This window comes from Centroberyx gerrardi, chromosome 2 (genome assembly GCF_048128805.1).
Source record: "Centroberyx gerrardi isolate f3 chromosome 2, fCenGer3.hap1.cur.20231027, whole genome shotgun sequence".
NCBI classification, from domain to species: domain Eukaryota; kingdom Metazoa; phylum Chordata; class Actinopteri; order Beryciformes; family Berycidae; genus Centroberyx; species Centroberyx gerrardi.
This window is the reverse complement of record NC_135998.1, coordinates 16,871,399-16,885,155: the sequence shown is the minus strand read 5'-3', so window position 1 is coordinate 16,885,155 and position 13,757 is coordinate 16,871,399. Positions and strand designations below refer to the sequence as shown.

The 13,757-nt window shown below is 44.8% G+C and overlaps 2 protein-coding genes across 2 annotated transcripts in view; one reads left to right on the top strand and one right to left on the bottom strand.

The window, feature by feature from the left end:
* The window catches only part of ric1 (RIC1 homolog, RAB6A GEF complex partner 1), a 53,906-nt gene extending 42,362 nt beyond the window's left edge, over positions 1 to 11,544 (top strand). Inside the window, exons 15-27 of the mRNA XM_078288286.1 lie at positions 869 to 958; positions 1,180 to 1,340; positions 2,644 to 2,782; positions 2,895 to 3,011; positions 3,844 to 4,251; positions 4,353 to 4,664; positions 4,955 to 5,113; positions 5,565 to 5,701; positions 6,452 to 6,732; positions 7,017 to 7,229; positions 7,388 to 7,565; positions 7,722 to 7,910; positions 8,257 to 11,544. Coding sequence (XP_078144412.1) covers positions 869 to 958; positions 1,180 to 1,340; positions 2,644 to 2,782; positions 2,895 to 3,011; positions 3,844 to 4,251; positions 4,353 to 4,664; positions 4,955 to 5,113; positions 5,565 to 5,701; positions 6,452 to 6,732; positions 7,017 to 7,229; positions 7,388 to 7,565; positions 7,722 to 7,910; positions 8,257 to 8,572 — 2,700 coding nt within the window. The 3' untranslated portion in view covers positions 8,573 to 11,544. The remainder of the gene's footprint in view (positions 1 to 868; positions 959 to 1,179; positions 1,341 to 2,643; positions 2,783 to 2,894; positions 3,012 to 3,843; positions 4,252 to 4,352; positions 4,665 to 4,954; positions 5,114 to 5,564; positions 5,702 to 6,451; positions 6,733 to 7,016; positions 7,230 to 7,387; positions 7,566 to 7,721; positions 7,911 to 8,256) is intronic.
* ermp1 (endoplasmic reticulum metallopeptidase 1) overlaps positions 1 to 13,757 on the bottom strand; it is a 133,434-nt gene that overhangs the window by 91,446 nt on the left and 28,231 nt on the right. The gene's annotated exons all lie outside the window — the stretch shown is intronic.

Here is a 13,757-nt window from a genome sequence, read left to right as displayed (position 1 = left end):
TTAAGCCCTCTCCGGACTGCATTAGTATTACTAGAGGAGGTCTGGTGGTATTTTGTTAGTGATTTTCTCCGACTAGCCAGGTACAAATTCCAGCTGAAATGACCTACTGTATGTTGAGTTAATTCTGATGTTCTGGAGTAATTTAAATCCCATCCGGATCGACATCTTGGTGCTTCAAGCAATTACCGATTTGCGCGCCCAGCTTCTGGATTACAAGAGTCATACAGCCAGTGGCAGAGTACAGCAGCATCACTCTTTAGATTAGATTAAATGATTATTGACCCCATGGGGAAATATGATCGTGGCAGCAGCTGAAGTAATAGGATTCAGCAGGGGAAAAAGACCAATTAAATATAAGCACACAAATGGAATATAAAATAATCAACAAATGGAAGAGATAGTGCATTAAAGCACAGTTTGGTGGCAAGAAAAATAGAGAAAATAGAGTGCAAGAGCTGCTGCGTCTGGTGTTACAATGACACAGAGCCATTTAAAGAGAGTTTTTCCACATTTGGCACATTCACACAGGCGGGTTCCTGCCTTACCACGGTCCTCCAGTAAAATATTTTACCATCCAGATGAGTGACTAAAATTACCAATGTGCGTGGGCAAAATCAAATTACTGACCTCCCCCGGTAATGCTAATGCCATCCGGAGAGGGCTGTAGTCTGTATTTCTAGAATTCACAAGTGGCTTTTTCTGCTGCTCAAAATACAATCAAGATGTGTAGAGTGTTATATTTTAGGAGAGTCGTTAGGTTTGAAAATTGCTCCAACGTTTTTGGATGAGATACAGTGACCAGTTTCTCTGTGTTTTTGTGCACCAGTGGGTAACCGTTATGTGAATGTGTGTGTTTGCATCTCTGCAGGAGCAGAACATGACGGTGACAGGAGGTCTGGCTTGGTGGAATGACTTTGTGGTCGTGGCCTGTTACAATTTCATAGACCAGCAAGAGGAGGTGAGACTGTGAAACCTCACACGCACTTCTACTATTTGCCTCATCATTGCTGCACATCTTTCCCTTTCTTTTTCTCTCTTTCAGGCATTAGTTAAATGTGCGATTTCTATGTAACATTTCCGCCTCTCTCTCTCTCTCTCTCTCTCTCTCTCTCTCTCTCTCTCTCTCTCTCTCTCTCTCTCTCTCTCTCTCTCTCTCTCTCTCTCTCTCTCTCCCTCCAGCTGCGGCTGTACCTGCGGTCGTCCAACCTGGACAATGCTTTTGCCTCGGTCACTAAGCTGCACTCGGACACGCTGCTGCTCAACGTCTTCAGAGACATGGTCATCCTGTTCAGAGCCGACTGCTCCATCTGCCTCTATAGTATAGAGAAGAGGAACGACGGGTGGGCTGCCTTCTACACACACACACACACACACACACCTGCAGCTAGGGCTGGGCGATAAGTCAATATTATCATTTATCGTCTTTCAGTGGAATCATATTTTGGGGATTTTGGAATATTGTGACGCACATTTCTGCTGTCTAAACTGATGATAAATAGCAAATTTTATTTAAGAAAATGAGATATGAAACATTTTAAGGAATATTATTTCTGTTTTGTTTGGCATCACACCTAACAGTTCAATGGGATGAACATTAATTTGATTACTTATGTGGTTTTGCATGCGTCAGCCATATCGTGATATATATCGATATTTTTAAAAAGTCCTAACGATTATCGTGATATTGATTTTCAACCATATCGTTGCCGCTGTCTTTTTGTCCACCTTGTTAGTTGTTACTTGTGAACTATTTGTTTTTCTGTGCTTCTCAACATTAGGACACTATGCCTGATGGCTTTTAACTTTAAACCTAAACCTAGCCTCCAAACCTGTGATGGCCAATTTTCAAAGTGAGCAATGGCCAAAATTCTTCACTTCAAAGATCCAAAATCTGAGTTCTCTTTATAAGTATAGTAATACAGTTATGTGTGTGCATGCAGACAGACAGACCACAGTCACATGACCACACACTCACGCTCACTGCTTAGAGCCGACTGTGTGTTTAAACTGGTTTTCTGTTTTGCACAATTTCTCCCATTCACACACTCAGGAGCACCAGGGAAATCCTTGGCAGCAGTAGCCTTCAGTAGTGTTACTCAGCAGCTTTTCCCTTGGGAAAAGAGGCTTTGAGGAAAATAGACCTAATACCCATCACATGACAGAGTTGGGCCTCAGCTTTACATCTAGTCGTGACTAGTGTGCGTTTGTAATGAACAGTGTTCAGCCAGCCTCAAAGCTTTGGAACATGGTAGAAATCTTAATGATTTTTGCTTGAATATTTGTAGCGACATAATCTTTTACTTGAGTGATATTCCAGTCAAGTACTCTAACTCAACTTTAACTCAAGTTGCAGTGCACCTACCTGAGTAAAATATTTCAGGACTCTACCTCTGGTAATTTCATTTTCAATGTTTCAGAACAGTGTGAACACAAATGTGTATTGCTTAAGAGGTTCAAAGTAAATGAAATTCTCCTTCTTAGCGGTCAAATATTGTCAGCTCTCATGCTGACAGCTTTTTGAAAGATTTCAGATTTCATAGAAAGTAATTCTCCAACTCCTTGTCTCAATTTTTTCTTGTGCTTCAATGCTTTTGTTTCAAACTCAGGACTGTGACTTATATAAGTGTGTACTTGATTTTCCAGTCCCAACCCGTCAGCCAGTGTGGAGTTGCTCCAGGAAGTGTCCATGTCTCGTTACATCCCTCACCCCGCCCTCGTCGTCTCAGTCACGCTCACTTCTGTGCGCACCGAGACTGGCATCACATTCAAAGCCCCGCAGCAGGTAACGCAGGGACACAGTCTGACACACACACACACACAAGGACTGAAATTTGTATCCCTTTTATTGATATTAAACTATCGTACTATTGTGTGTCCATGTCCGTCCCTCTCAGGCCTGCATGGCAGAGAGCATCATGTTGAACCTGGCTGGCCAGCTGATCATGCTGCAGAGGGATCGTTCAGGACCGCAGGTACGAGAGAAGGAGACACCAGCCAACCACAAGAAGCTGGTGAGTCCAAACACCTCGCTTGGAATGACAGGCTTTTCATTTTTCCACCAGGAGTTACATGTCAGCAAATAGATGTTACAGGTGTTACAAATCCTTTTTTTTTTTTTTTTTTTCACTTCTGTCACGTTTTTTTTTATAGTCTCACCTGTCTCTGGCTTGAACATTGGTTTAGCCATACTTTGTAGGACGTATTTCATTTTGGAATCCATAAATCAAGTTCTGAATTAACAACAGACCTGATTTGAAGATGTGTTGGCTACAGCACACTTTCAAATAACCTATTTCATAAGTTCTATTTAGTCCACATAAGTAGAATTTCATGTGGCTTCTAGTAATCTCATTGTGTTTCTGCAGTACTTCCTCAGTTTAAAGAATAAGGAATGCAGCACAACATTTTATACCCGATACAAGCCACCCAGCATGTTGTTTAATGTTAACATCACTAGCTGCTAATGTTGGCCTACTGAACTAAACCAGTGGTGCATTCAGAGTTAAACAGTTGGTGACTGTCAGTTTAAATAGTTATATCAATAGGCTGATGTTGGCCTGATGACATTTTACAACTATGAACTGATGAACTGGCTCATCCATAGCTCACCACTGGCTGATGTGAAAGCCAGTGATGGCTAAGTGATGTCAGCACTTGATGTGATGTTTTGTGAGTAATGACGGTTACATGCACTCCTAGCAACTTCAGTCTTCATAAGTAGTCTCACTCAAATCTTAAGCAAGAGAAGCAGGATGTTAAGTAGCAAAAAATTTTCATTTGCAGTTGGTAAGATATATAAAAGATGGAACAAAAACTGAACGGCTGTCTTTCTCTCTCCCCCAGCTACCGTTTTGTCCTCCGGTAGTGCTGGCCCAGTGTGTGGAGAACGTGTGGACCACCTGTCGCTCCAACAGGAAGAAGCGCCACCTGCTGGAGGCTCTGTGGTTATCCTGCGGGGAGGCGGGCATGAAGGTCTGGCTGCCGCTGTTCCCGCGGGACCATCGCAAGCCCCACTCCTTCCTGTCCAGACGCATCATGCTGCCCTTCCACATCAACATCTACCCGCTCGCCGTGCTGTTTGAGGACGCCCTGGTGCTGGGGGCCACCAACGAGACGGTGCTGTACGACGGGCTGCAGGGAGCCTCCGAGCCGCTGGAGGCGCTGTTCCCCTACTGCACCGTGGAGAGGACCTCCCAGATCTACCTCCACCACATCCTGAGGCAGCTGCTGGTCCGCAACCTGGGCGAACAGGTGAGTGGAGGATCGGATCTCGTCAGCAGAAAGAGGAAATATAATAAACGTACACACACTGAGTCAGTCCTTTCCTCTTCTTCGTTCTGCCTCTCCCCCAGGCGTTGCTGCTGGCCCAGTCCTGCGCCTCCCTCCCCTACTTCCCCCACGTCATGGAGCTGATGGTGCACGTGGTGCTGGAGGAAGAGGCCACATCGCGGGAGCCCATTCCCGACCCGCTGCTGCCCACCGTGGCCAAGTTCATCACCGAGTTCCCCCTCTTCCTCCAGACCATCGTTCACTGTGCCAGGAAGACGGAGTACGCCCTGTGGAACTACCTGTTCGCAGCCGTGGGGAACCCCAAGGATCTGTTCGAGGAGTGTCTCATGGCTCAGGATCTGGACACAGCGGCCTCGTATCTGATCATACTGCAGGTACTGATTGGTTGCTGTGATCGGACAGACACAGTCACACTCTAACACACTACATGCACCTATTCAGTGAGGTTTACAGCAAGCTTTACAGGGATTATCAAACATTTTCAGCCTATTTTCAGGGACCTAAATAAAAAAATAGCCTTACTCTGGAACCCAGTCTAGTTCATATATAGTAGAATTATTTTGATATAATGATCTATAGAAACAAAAGCTGTATGGAACATCATTACATTACAAAATGCTAAGACGGTCTCCTTCTCTTCTTTCTTCCCCCCCTCCCTGTCTAGAACATGGAGGTGCCAGCGGTGAGCCGACAGCACGCCACTCTGCTCTTCAACACGGCACTGGAGCAGGGCAAGTGGGACCTCTGCCGGCACATGATCCGGTTCCTCAAGGCCATTGGCTCTGGGGAGATGGAGACTCCGCCCCCAACACCCACCACTCAGGTGAAGATCTTCAGGTCTTCTCAGTACAGCTCTTTTCCTTTCCTTGCCACTCTTCTTTGACATTGGCAGCAGACATCAGTCAAGGAAAAGTTACATGACAGTCTGATTGTAACTCAAGTGTTCAAATTCAGCTGCTGTCTTAGGAAACCTTAGGAAGTGCAGCACATTGCAGCTTTATACAATACAGTACAAAATGAAATGTGAATTCGTTATCCTTTTGACATGAAAATGCTTTCTATAAGACCAGTACACATTTACGTTCAACACACAGTAAAGCACACACATGCAATACTTCACACTTCAACAGAAACCACCAAAGGTTACAGATGACGCACAGAAACACGTTGTTGATGTGTTGATGTGATTGCCAATTTGTTGTGACGGGTCAGCTGTACATGAGCTAGACTGTTGCATTAACACAAACCTAGTTTAACTCTGTCTCTGTTCTCAGGAACCCAGCTCAACCGGAGGTTTTGAGTTCTTCAGAAACCGCAGCATCAGCTTGTCTCAGTCGGCAGACGCCATCGCTACGGGCAAGTTCAACCTGCAGAAGACCTTCAGCATGCCCAGTGGACCCTCCGCTAAAGGGTATGGACACACACACACATGCACACACACACTGAGGTACTAGTAGTATGACAACCTGTGCAAATCATAAGTTAGTGGGTATATTGTTAAACAGAGCAGTTTGAAAGAAAAGTGTAACAAATTAATCCTTAGTTATGTCTAACAATAGTTTTTGGAAGATTGCTGGTTGAAAAGTGTTTCTGCTCCTGGGTTTTCGCATGTATATATATTCCATGTTATATATACAAGCTGTATATATATTCCACATCTGTGTTGGACCTGCACACTTCACTTTGAGTTTGTCCTTAGCTGAAGACTTTGCTGCTGCGCTGTCTGAGCTGATAACACAGGCTCTATTGTAAGGATTAGTGGCTCATTCAAGTGAAGATAAAGCTGTTCTGATTTATTTGATATCAGTTTTTTTACCAGCTGTCAGTGCTGAACCTACGCAAACAACCCTAAAGCAGACTGACTAAACCTTCTCTTACTGAGAGGAAACATAACTGATGTGACGACTCTCTTCCTCCCACTGTCTCTTGTACAAGTGCCAATGAACCCAGGCCTGTTGGTCATTATCTCAATTCATTTCACAATGATATATTGTGAAAGGAATTATGATATATTGCTCAACCTCTCTTTCCCTCTGCATGAGGTCTCTTCCCATTCCAGCCAGCAGGTCATGCTGAGGCACATTTCCTCTGCTACATTTAAATAACAGCTCATTTTCTTTCTCTCTCTTCCTCTTCCTCTTCCTCTCTCCATCCTTTCCAGTCGGGACGTGGAGTGTGCGGAGAACATGTACATTGACATGATGCTGTGGCGCCACGCCCGCCACCTCCTGGAGCAGGTGCGCCTTCGGGACCTGGGCTGCTTCTCTGCCCAGCTGGGCTTCGAGCTCATCGGCTGGCTGTGCCGCGAGCGGAACCGCGTGGCCCGCGTTGAGGACTTCGTTACGGCGCTGAAGAGGCTCCACAAGGACTTCCTCTGGCCCTTCCCCGTCATTCCTGTTGGCAGCCTCAGCTCACCGCTGAGGAACGGACGCTGTCGCACAGGTGAGTCACGCAGGATCCAGGGAGCAGAGGAGCACTCTGGGAAACTGACGCACTGAAGGAGTCCGTTTTTACAGCAGTTTTTTAAATGGTTCTCTTGACTTTTTGTTGTTTGTTTCACACATCAGAAATGTCTCAAAACATGGCACTTTGGACGTGAAGTTAGGCTGATTACTGACTCAAGGGATATCGCAAAAGACAAACACGATAATTTCAGTGTGTTTGTATTTTACATAATCTAGGGCTTTATCTCATCACTTCACGATTTCTTTTGCTGTCCTTCCAAGTGCTGAGCACGCGGCTCTTGAAGTCCCAGTCGGCCGACAGCCTGTTGAACAGCGACATGGACACAGCGCCCCCTCAGGCAGCTCCCAGGAACCACACCTGGCTGGACGGCCTGGGGCCGAGGGCCAAAGACATGGACTCTGCCACCTCCACTCACTCCAACCTCCACACACCGCAGACACACGACGCTTTCCTCTCGCCGCTCACCAACAAAGGTAGTGACACCTGAATACTTCTCTCTGTCATACCACATCTACCTATTGATCTCTGTCATAAACTCAACTGAACTCGCTTTCTTTCTCCAATATCCTCCCTCATAACACATCGTATCTTCTTCTTCTTCTTCCTCCCTTTTCCTTTCCTCTCCTCTCAGTGGAGGAGTACAGTATTGGCTCGGCCACAGACCTGACGGAGACGAGCTCGGTGGTGGACGGCGACTGGACCATGGTGGACGAGAACTCCTCCACTCTGAGCCTGAGCCAGGCTGAGCTGGAGCACATCTCCATGGAGCTCGCCAACAAGGGCCCGCACAAGTCCCAGGTGCAGCTCAGGTGAGACGCCGACACCAAAGTCCAGCACACAATGATCACATCTGTTTACCATTGTGGAGATCATAACCAGCGTTTGGGATGATTGTGTGCTTCAGTGTGAAACCGAAGCCGGTGTTTGATAAACTAAGGCTCACTGTGCGCCCCCGTGTCGTTCAGGTACCTCCTCCATGTGTTCATGGAGGCCGGCTGTCTGGAGTGGTGCGTGGTGATCGGTTTGATCCTGCGGGAGGCCAGCGTCATCAAGCAGGTGATCGGCTTTCTGGACAGCCCCGAGGTTCCCCCGGAGACCGTGCAGAGCGTCCGCAGCGGCTTGTTGGCTGTCGACTCGTGGGCCTCCACTGATTGGTGGGTTCAGCACACACCCTCTGCAGATGTGTATTTATTCCTCCCCTCTGTCTCTCTTTCAGTTCTATCCATTAACCTTTGTCCTTATAAATAGGGTTGGTCAGAATATGCTTGATTTTTTTTTTTATTATGTTTTTTAAGTGCTGGAACATGTTTGACTTCATTGTGCTGGTTTGGGCAGCTGTCATAACAAATGTGCCAATAGCATAGTAATATCTTAAGTGTTCTCAGTCTTTTTAATGATTTCGGCAATTTCAGTATGGGACAATGATATTGTGGTGAAGAACTGATATCCAGTAGCATCACGCTAACCTTTTCCTCTCCTCTGTCTCTCCTCTTTCCGCAGCCTGGGATACAAGCCCTTCCTGAACCTGATCCGGCCGCAGCTGCAGCAGCTGCTGGAGTCGGCGGCTGAGCAGGTGCAGCCCGAGGCCTTCCAGCCCACCAGCCAGAGCTCCAAGCTGGGCGGCCCCGAGGGGCTGGGGGGTCCCGCCTCGCCCCGGGCGGAGGACAGCAGAGGAGTCACAGCTCCACTGGGCCTGGCCCTGCCCTCCCTAGAGCCGCCCGGAGGCTTTTCCAGACCCCCCTCTGAGGACTGCCCTCCCGAGCAGACAGAGGAGCAGGGGGAGGAGGAGGGGGCCTATGACTGCACCCTGTCCTGAACCTGGAGCCCCTCAATCTGACCTGTGAACTTTGGATCCCCAAGGGAAAGGAGAAAGGGAGGAGGACGCAGCAGCAGCAGCAGTGGCTGACTGGAAATAGACTTTATTCGTGTGTGTGTGTGTTTGGGTGTGTGAGTGTATGTGTGTGTGTACACAGAAAGTACCTCTCCTGCAGGTTCTTACTTCAATCAGTGTTATCCGCTCTTCAGATTCCCCCTTTAGCGGCCTGTGTAGACTGGAGCCACTGTGGACTCTGAACCACCAACAGCAGAGCGGCAGACGCCCGACTGGGACAAACAACCGGGGAAACGGACCGGTGCGACAGTTCCTTCTTCTAGCAGGTGTCGTTTTACCAAAATGTGCCGTTAGAAAGAAGCCCACCTGCGTCTGCACCGGGAGCGTTTCCGCTCTTGGTCGTGGCGGATTGTAGTTTGCGAGTTTGGAACCTGCGGACTCGCGCAGGAAAGCACCCGGCTTTCTATTCCAAGACAGATGTTTTGTATGAAACTTTTCCTTGGCGCTCATTCAAGTGCAACTGGAGACCTTGAGATTTTTCTTTTCTTCTTCTTTTTTTTTTTCCACTGTCCAGACAAAAAGCTCTATTGTATCCTCCGGGTGGTGCAAACAGTGCAAGGATCAGTTCAGTAGCGAGACCTGTTTGGTGTATCTGGTCGTGGCATCATGCTAAACTGCTCAGCATATTGTAGAACAAAGCTCTAGTCATCAACCATTTACGAGATGCACTGAAGTGTGTGTCTGAGCCTGTGTGTGCGGTTGTGTTTGTGTGCACAAGAGGTGTTTCATACTTTCATACCTCATGATTTTAAAATATTTTGTGATACCTTTTTCGATAATGTAATGATGTACCAGATAGCATTATTATTATTTTTCTACCAATTATACCTTGTTCCCTTGGAGTCCCCCCCTTAAAAACCGATCATGGTATGAATTATATGTAATATTTTGAGAAACGATAACCGTAAGATTTCTAAGAAAAATCCACTATAGCGAGTATAGACCAGCTTCTGACCACTGAGCAGGACCTCTGTTTGTGCGGTATTGCATGCAGCCGATAAGGGTTCAACAAGTCCGGGCTTTTTTTTCACAAAGTGTCTGAGGGAAGCCTGAGCCAGTATCAGCCATCCGCTGCTCTTCTCCGTGTGGTCTGCTTTTAAATCAGCAAGCGAAACAGATGAGGGATCAGCATTTAGCCTTCCTGAGGCGCGTTGTGAGCACAAGACCCGAAACCGCGCCGACGAAGGCCGGATTCTTGGCCGGTCGAGGCGAGATGGTCTCAGTGCAATAAAGGGGTTTCGGGAAAACCAAATCATATAAACGCTTTATCCACCTCATACACTCTTACACACACATGCTTGTGGGGTTTTCTGGTTATCAGTGGGTCTCTGTCCCGGAGATCCAAAGGGTTTTTCTCCGTCGTCAGCGAGGCAAATCATTGATATTGTATTATTGAAGCCATCCAATTCAATAGATAACGAATTTTACTCCTCCCTTTGCAGTAGGAATATCATTTGATGCACGCTTGAGTCAGTATCGTTTTATTCAGAGTGAGGATGAGGTGGATTTTGTTGTTGTCTGTTGAGTGTGGAAGACTTAATGTGACCCAGAATGTCCCTGGTTTTATGATAAGGACTTACATTTCACTCGGAGGGTACGGCAACATGCATATCAACACATTGAATCACTCGAGACTGATGACGATGACTAAGGATTTCTCCATGATGTGTGTCTGTGTGGAATTTGAATGTGTATGCCACATTGTATTGAGTATGTTAGTATGTTTTGGTGACTACGCTCACATGGAATTGAGATTTTATTGTATTAGTCATCACTATTACTATTATTTATTGGTATTATAGCTGATTGATAATTGCTAAATTGATATCTTGAGGTGTGCTCAGTTTGTTTTTATGACCCATAGTAAGATGTTGGAAAAAAAACAACTTTCCCCTTGTAGTTAATCAAGTCCTATATTGGCTCTCTACCACAAAGCACTAAAAAGGCTTATCACAAATATGTCAGTATTATATTGTGCAATGTATTGAAATGTTACTCAGCTTTATTTTTTGTTTTGTTTTATCTTGCTCGATTTTTCACTTTTCCCCATCTATTTGCTGTCACTTTTCATGATAGACCAAATTATATTTTCATCTTAATTTTTGCTCTCTTGTTGGTGCGTACAACATGTGTTGGGTGTGGTATCTATTGGTTCAGTTTAAATTTCGATTCTCATATGAATCCTATGTTATAGATCGACTGTATTGTTAGAACACTCACTAGTTAGGAAAAGGGCAAAATGACTACGCGGCACAGCGTTGCTGTCGCTCACGTGCTGCCGTCACTTAATTGATCATGTTGCACCCTAGTTCCAGTAGGCGTTGGTTTCCTGCCCGTCTCCACGTCAACAAGCCTACAACTAAACTAGGCTGCTCTGCTGTACGGTTTACTTCACTTGAAACGGTAACTTGGTGAACCAAAGACTTTCGTTCAGAGGCCTTCTGTTTTAACTGGTCGCTCAGACCGAGCGCTCGAGTCGTTATGCAGAGGTAGAACAAAACCTCGCCCTCCGACCCCCTCATCACAAACACAACAATTGATGCTCAAAACAAATATTGACATCATACAAGACAATTTCCTACGGAAATGAATATTGCAGAGTTTTTAGGTTTCCGTCTGTGTGGACGAGGAGCAGCTTGCTGGGTGTTTCTCCTCAGGAGCGGTACTTTCACTCAGAGGCGGACAGCGCTCCTTCCCTCCTGTGTACAGTTTAAAGTTTAAAGTATTGCCTGTTTCCTCACTCAGAACAAACATTACTTCTGGGTCAGGGAAGGCGGACATCCTCAATGCAGTGTAAAGATACTCTCTTGTACAATTACCTTTTCTACTCATGTTTGGTTTTCTACTTCATTTTTTTTTTCTTGTACATAAAGACCAATAAATTATTTTTAAAAACAGTGCTGGCTGGTTTTGCTTCATTGACTACAGCTGATTCTTCATTAAACCAGAAATTGTGAAAATTAGCATTTTGTTTTTTGCATAAAGAATAATGGAGGATAACACAACCAACAACATTAATGTAGTAAGCACTTTTATTGCTGTACAAGTGCTAATTTAATTCAAGCTTTTTGCATAATGTAAAATCATCCCGTCCATTCAATAGGAGATGGATACCCTGTTAGAGCAACAGATTACCAAATTAATCCCAATAATCCCAACAGTCATTTCGATCACTTCATTCCAACTAACAGATAAATACGCAATAAAAAGCAGAACTCAGCAGTTCAAAGGAAAAATAGTCTATAATTGTTAAATTATAGTTAAGTTATTTTAAAGTGTCAAAAAAATCAAACGGAAAAGAAAAATACTTTTTGAAGAATAGAATGATCTGTCTTGTTTTATAAAAACTTAAATTCAACTTCCAGGACAAACACTGAAACATAAGAGTTATAGAAAAAGGCATGGGTGAAAGTTGAAGATGTTTTAGACAAAGACACAGTTCAGGTAACATGAGAACATCCTAAACAGATTAAAAAAGAAAGAAAAAAATGAGATACTCGTTCAACAACAGGCATTAAGACATTTTCATTTGTATCCCAAAATATAATTCACTTTTAACAGTTTACTTGTCAAGCTGATATGCAAGTAGGTGTGGATTATTTAAATACATTTTTTTTAAAATTGTATTTCATGACCGAAACGTTAAATGTGATGATAGAACTATGGATAAAGCTAATTCCAAGTGCGAGTTTGCATCAAGTTGAACATAAACGACATACTGCGCAGTGCTTGGTCGATCTGTCAGTCTGAATCGAGTTAATATTAATACACCAAAGTAACTCTAAAGTTTGTTTCTCTAAACTGAGTCCTCTAGCAGCAGGGTAAAATCGCTCGACACAAAAGCCTTTTAAAACAGTGAGAGTGCACCAACAGCATTAGATGAGCTACTTCACAGCGTTAACGTCAAGCTTCCTCCTCCTCCTCCTCCTCCTCCTCTCCCACAGCAGCTTCCTTTCTTTTACAGCAGTTTTCTTTCCGCCTCTCTTTGCTTTTTAAAGCAGCCAGACCCCTCTCCCGATTCGACAACTACCATCCCATTTTAATAACGTAATAAATAAACACTTGACAAAAAAAACCAAGTAAAGTGTCTAATTTCCGCCGCACCTTGGAATGTCGCTGACTCGTAAGAAACTCTGGTCTCTGAATTGAGGAAAACGGTGAAATCTGAACAGTCGGTGCACAGCAAAGACAGCCGAGTACACAATGTGTTCACTGCAAAACAAAAACAACAACTGCTATTGTGGTGGTTATAAATAAAAAGGCAAGCTTGAGATGAATTCAATTTACCAGATATGGTGCTGAGAGGGGTTTACCAAACTCATCTGCTGTGTTTCCTTTCCTCCAATCAAAATTAACATGGAAATTAAAACACTATTAGAACTGATTTTTAGAAAAATAACTGATTTATATTTGTTAATAAAGCTTTTGCTCGCTAGACACTCTGTATAACATCAGATTAAGTACTTTCAATAAAACCATTTTAGATCCATCTTCATTTACAGTGGCGACCCCCTTTGGTAGCTTCTGTCTCTCTGCACAGCACAACCAAACACACACACACACACACACACACACACACTGCAGGTCCTGCTCAGACACTCGGCTTCAGATAAACCTCTCTCGTCAGACGTGAAGTCCGTCCACACAGATTACCTTTTGTGCTGTCATGCTTTTTCAGAAGCCCTGATCACTTTTTACTCTCTAAAATGGAAAGACTGATTTCTCCCTGTGCAGAAACTTTTGTAAAGACTGGGGCCTTTATGGTTCAGGTTTCCTAGGACAGTTGTGCTGACCGGACCCGTTAACAGTGAAGTTCAGTACGACCACGGCTTCAGACCAGAGACCCTCGATCAATAATCCTATTTCAACAAGTTTGACACATAACGTCGGCTCCTTTCTGAGCCAGTTGGGGGGGGGGGAAACCACATCAGTTCATCCTCCGTTCACAACCCCAGTTAATTAAATATCCATGAGCTACTGATGGACAACAACAAGAAAAATGCAGCGAAAAAGCCGGCTCACACCTCTCAGCTAGTCGATCACAGTGCGACACACACCTGGCATGAAACAAGAGAAGAAGAAAAACCCTTTCAGTCCTTTTCCTTGTGGT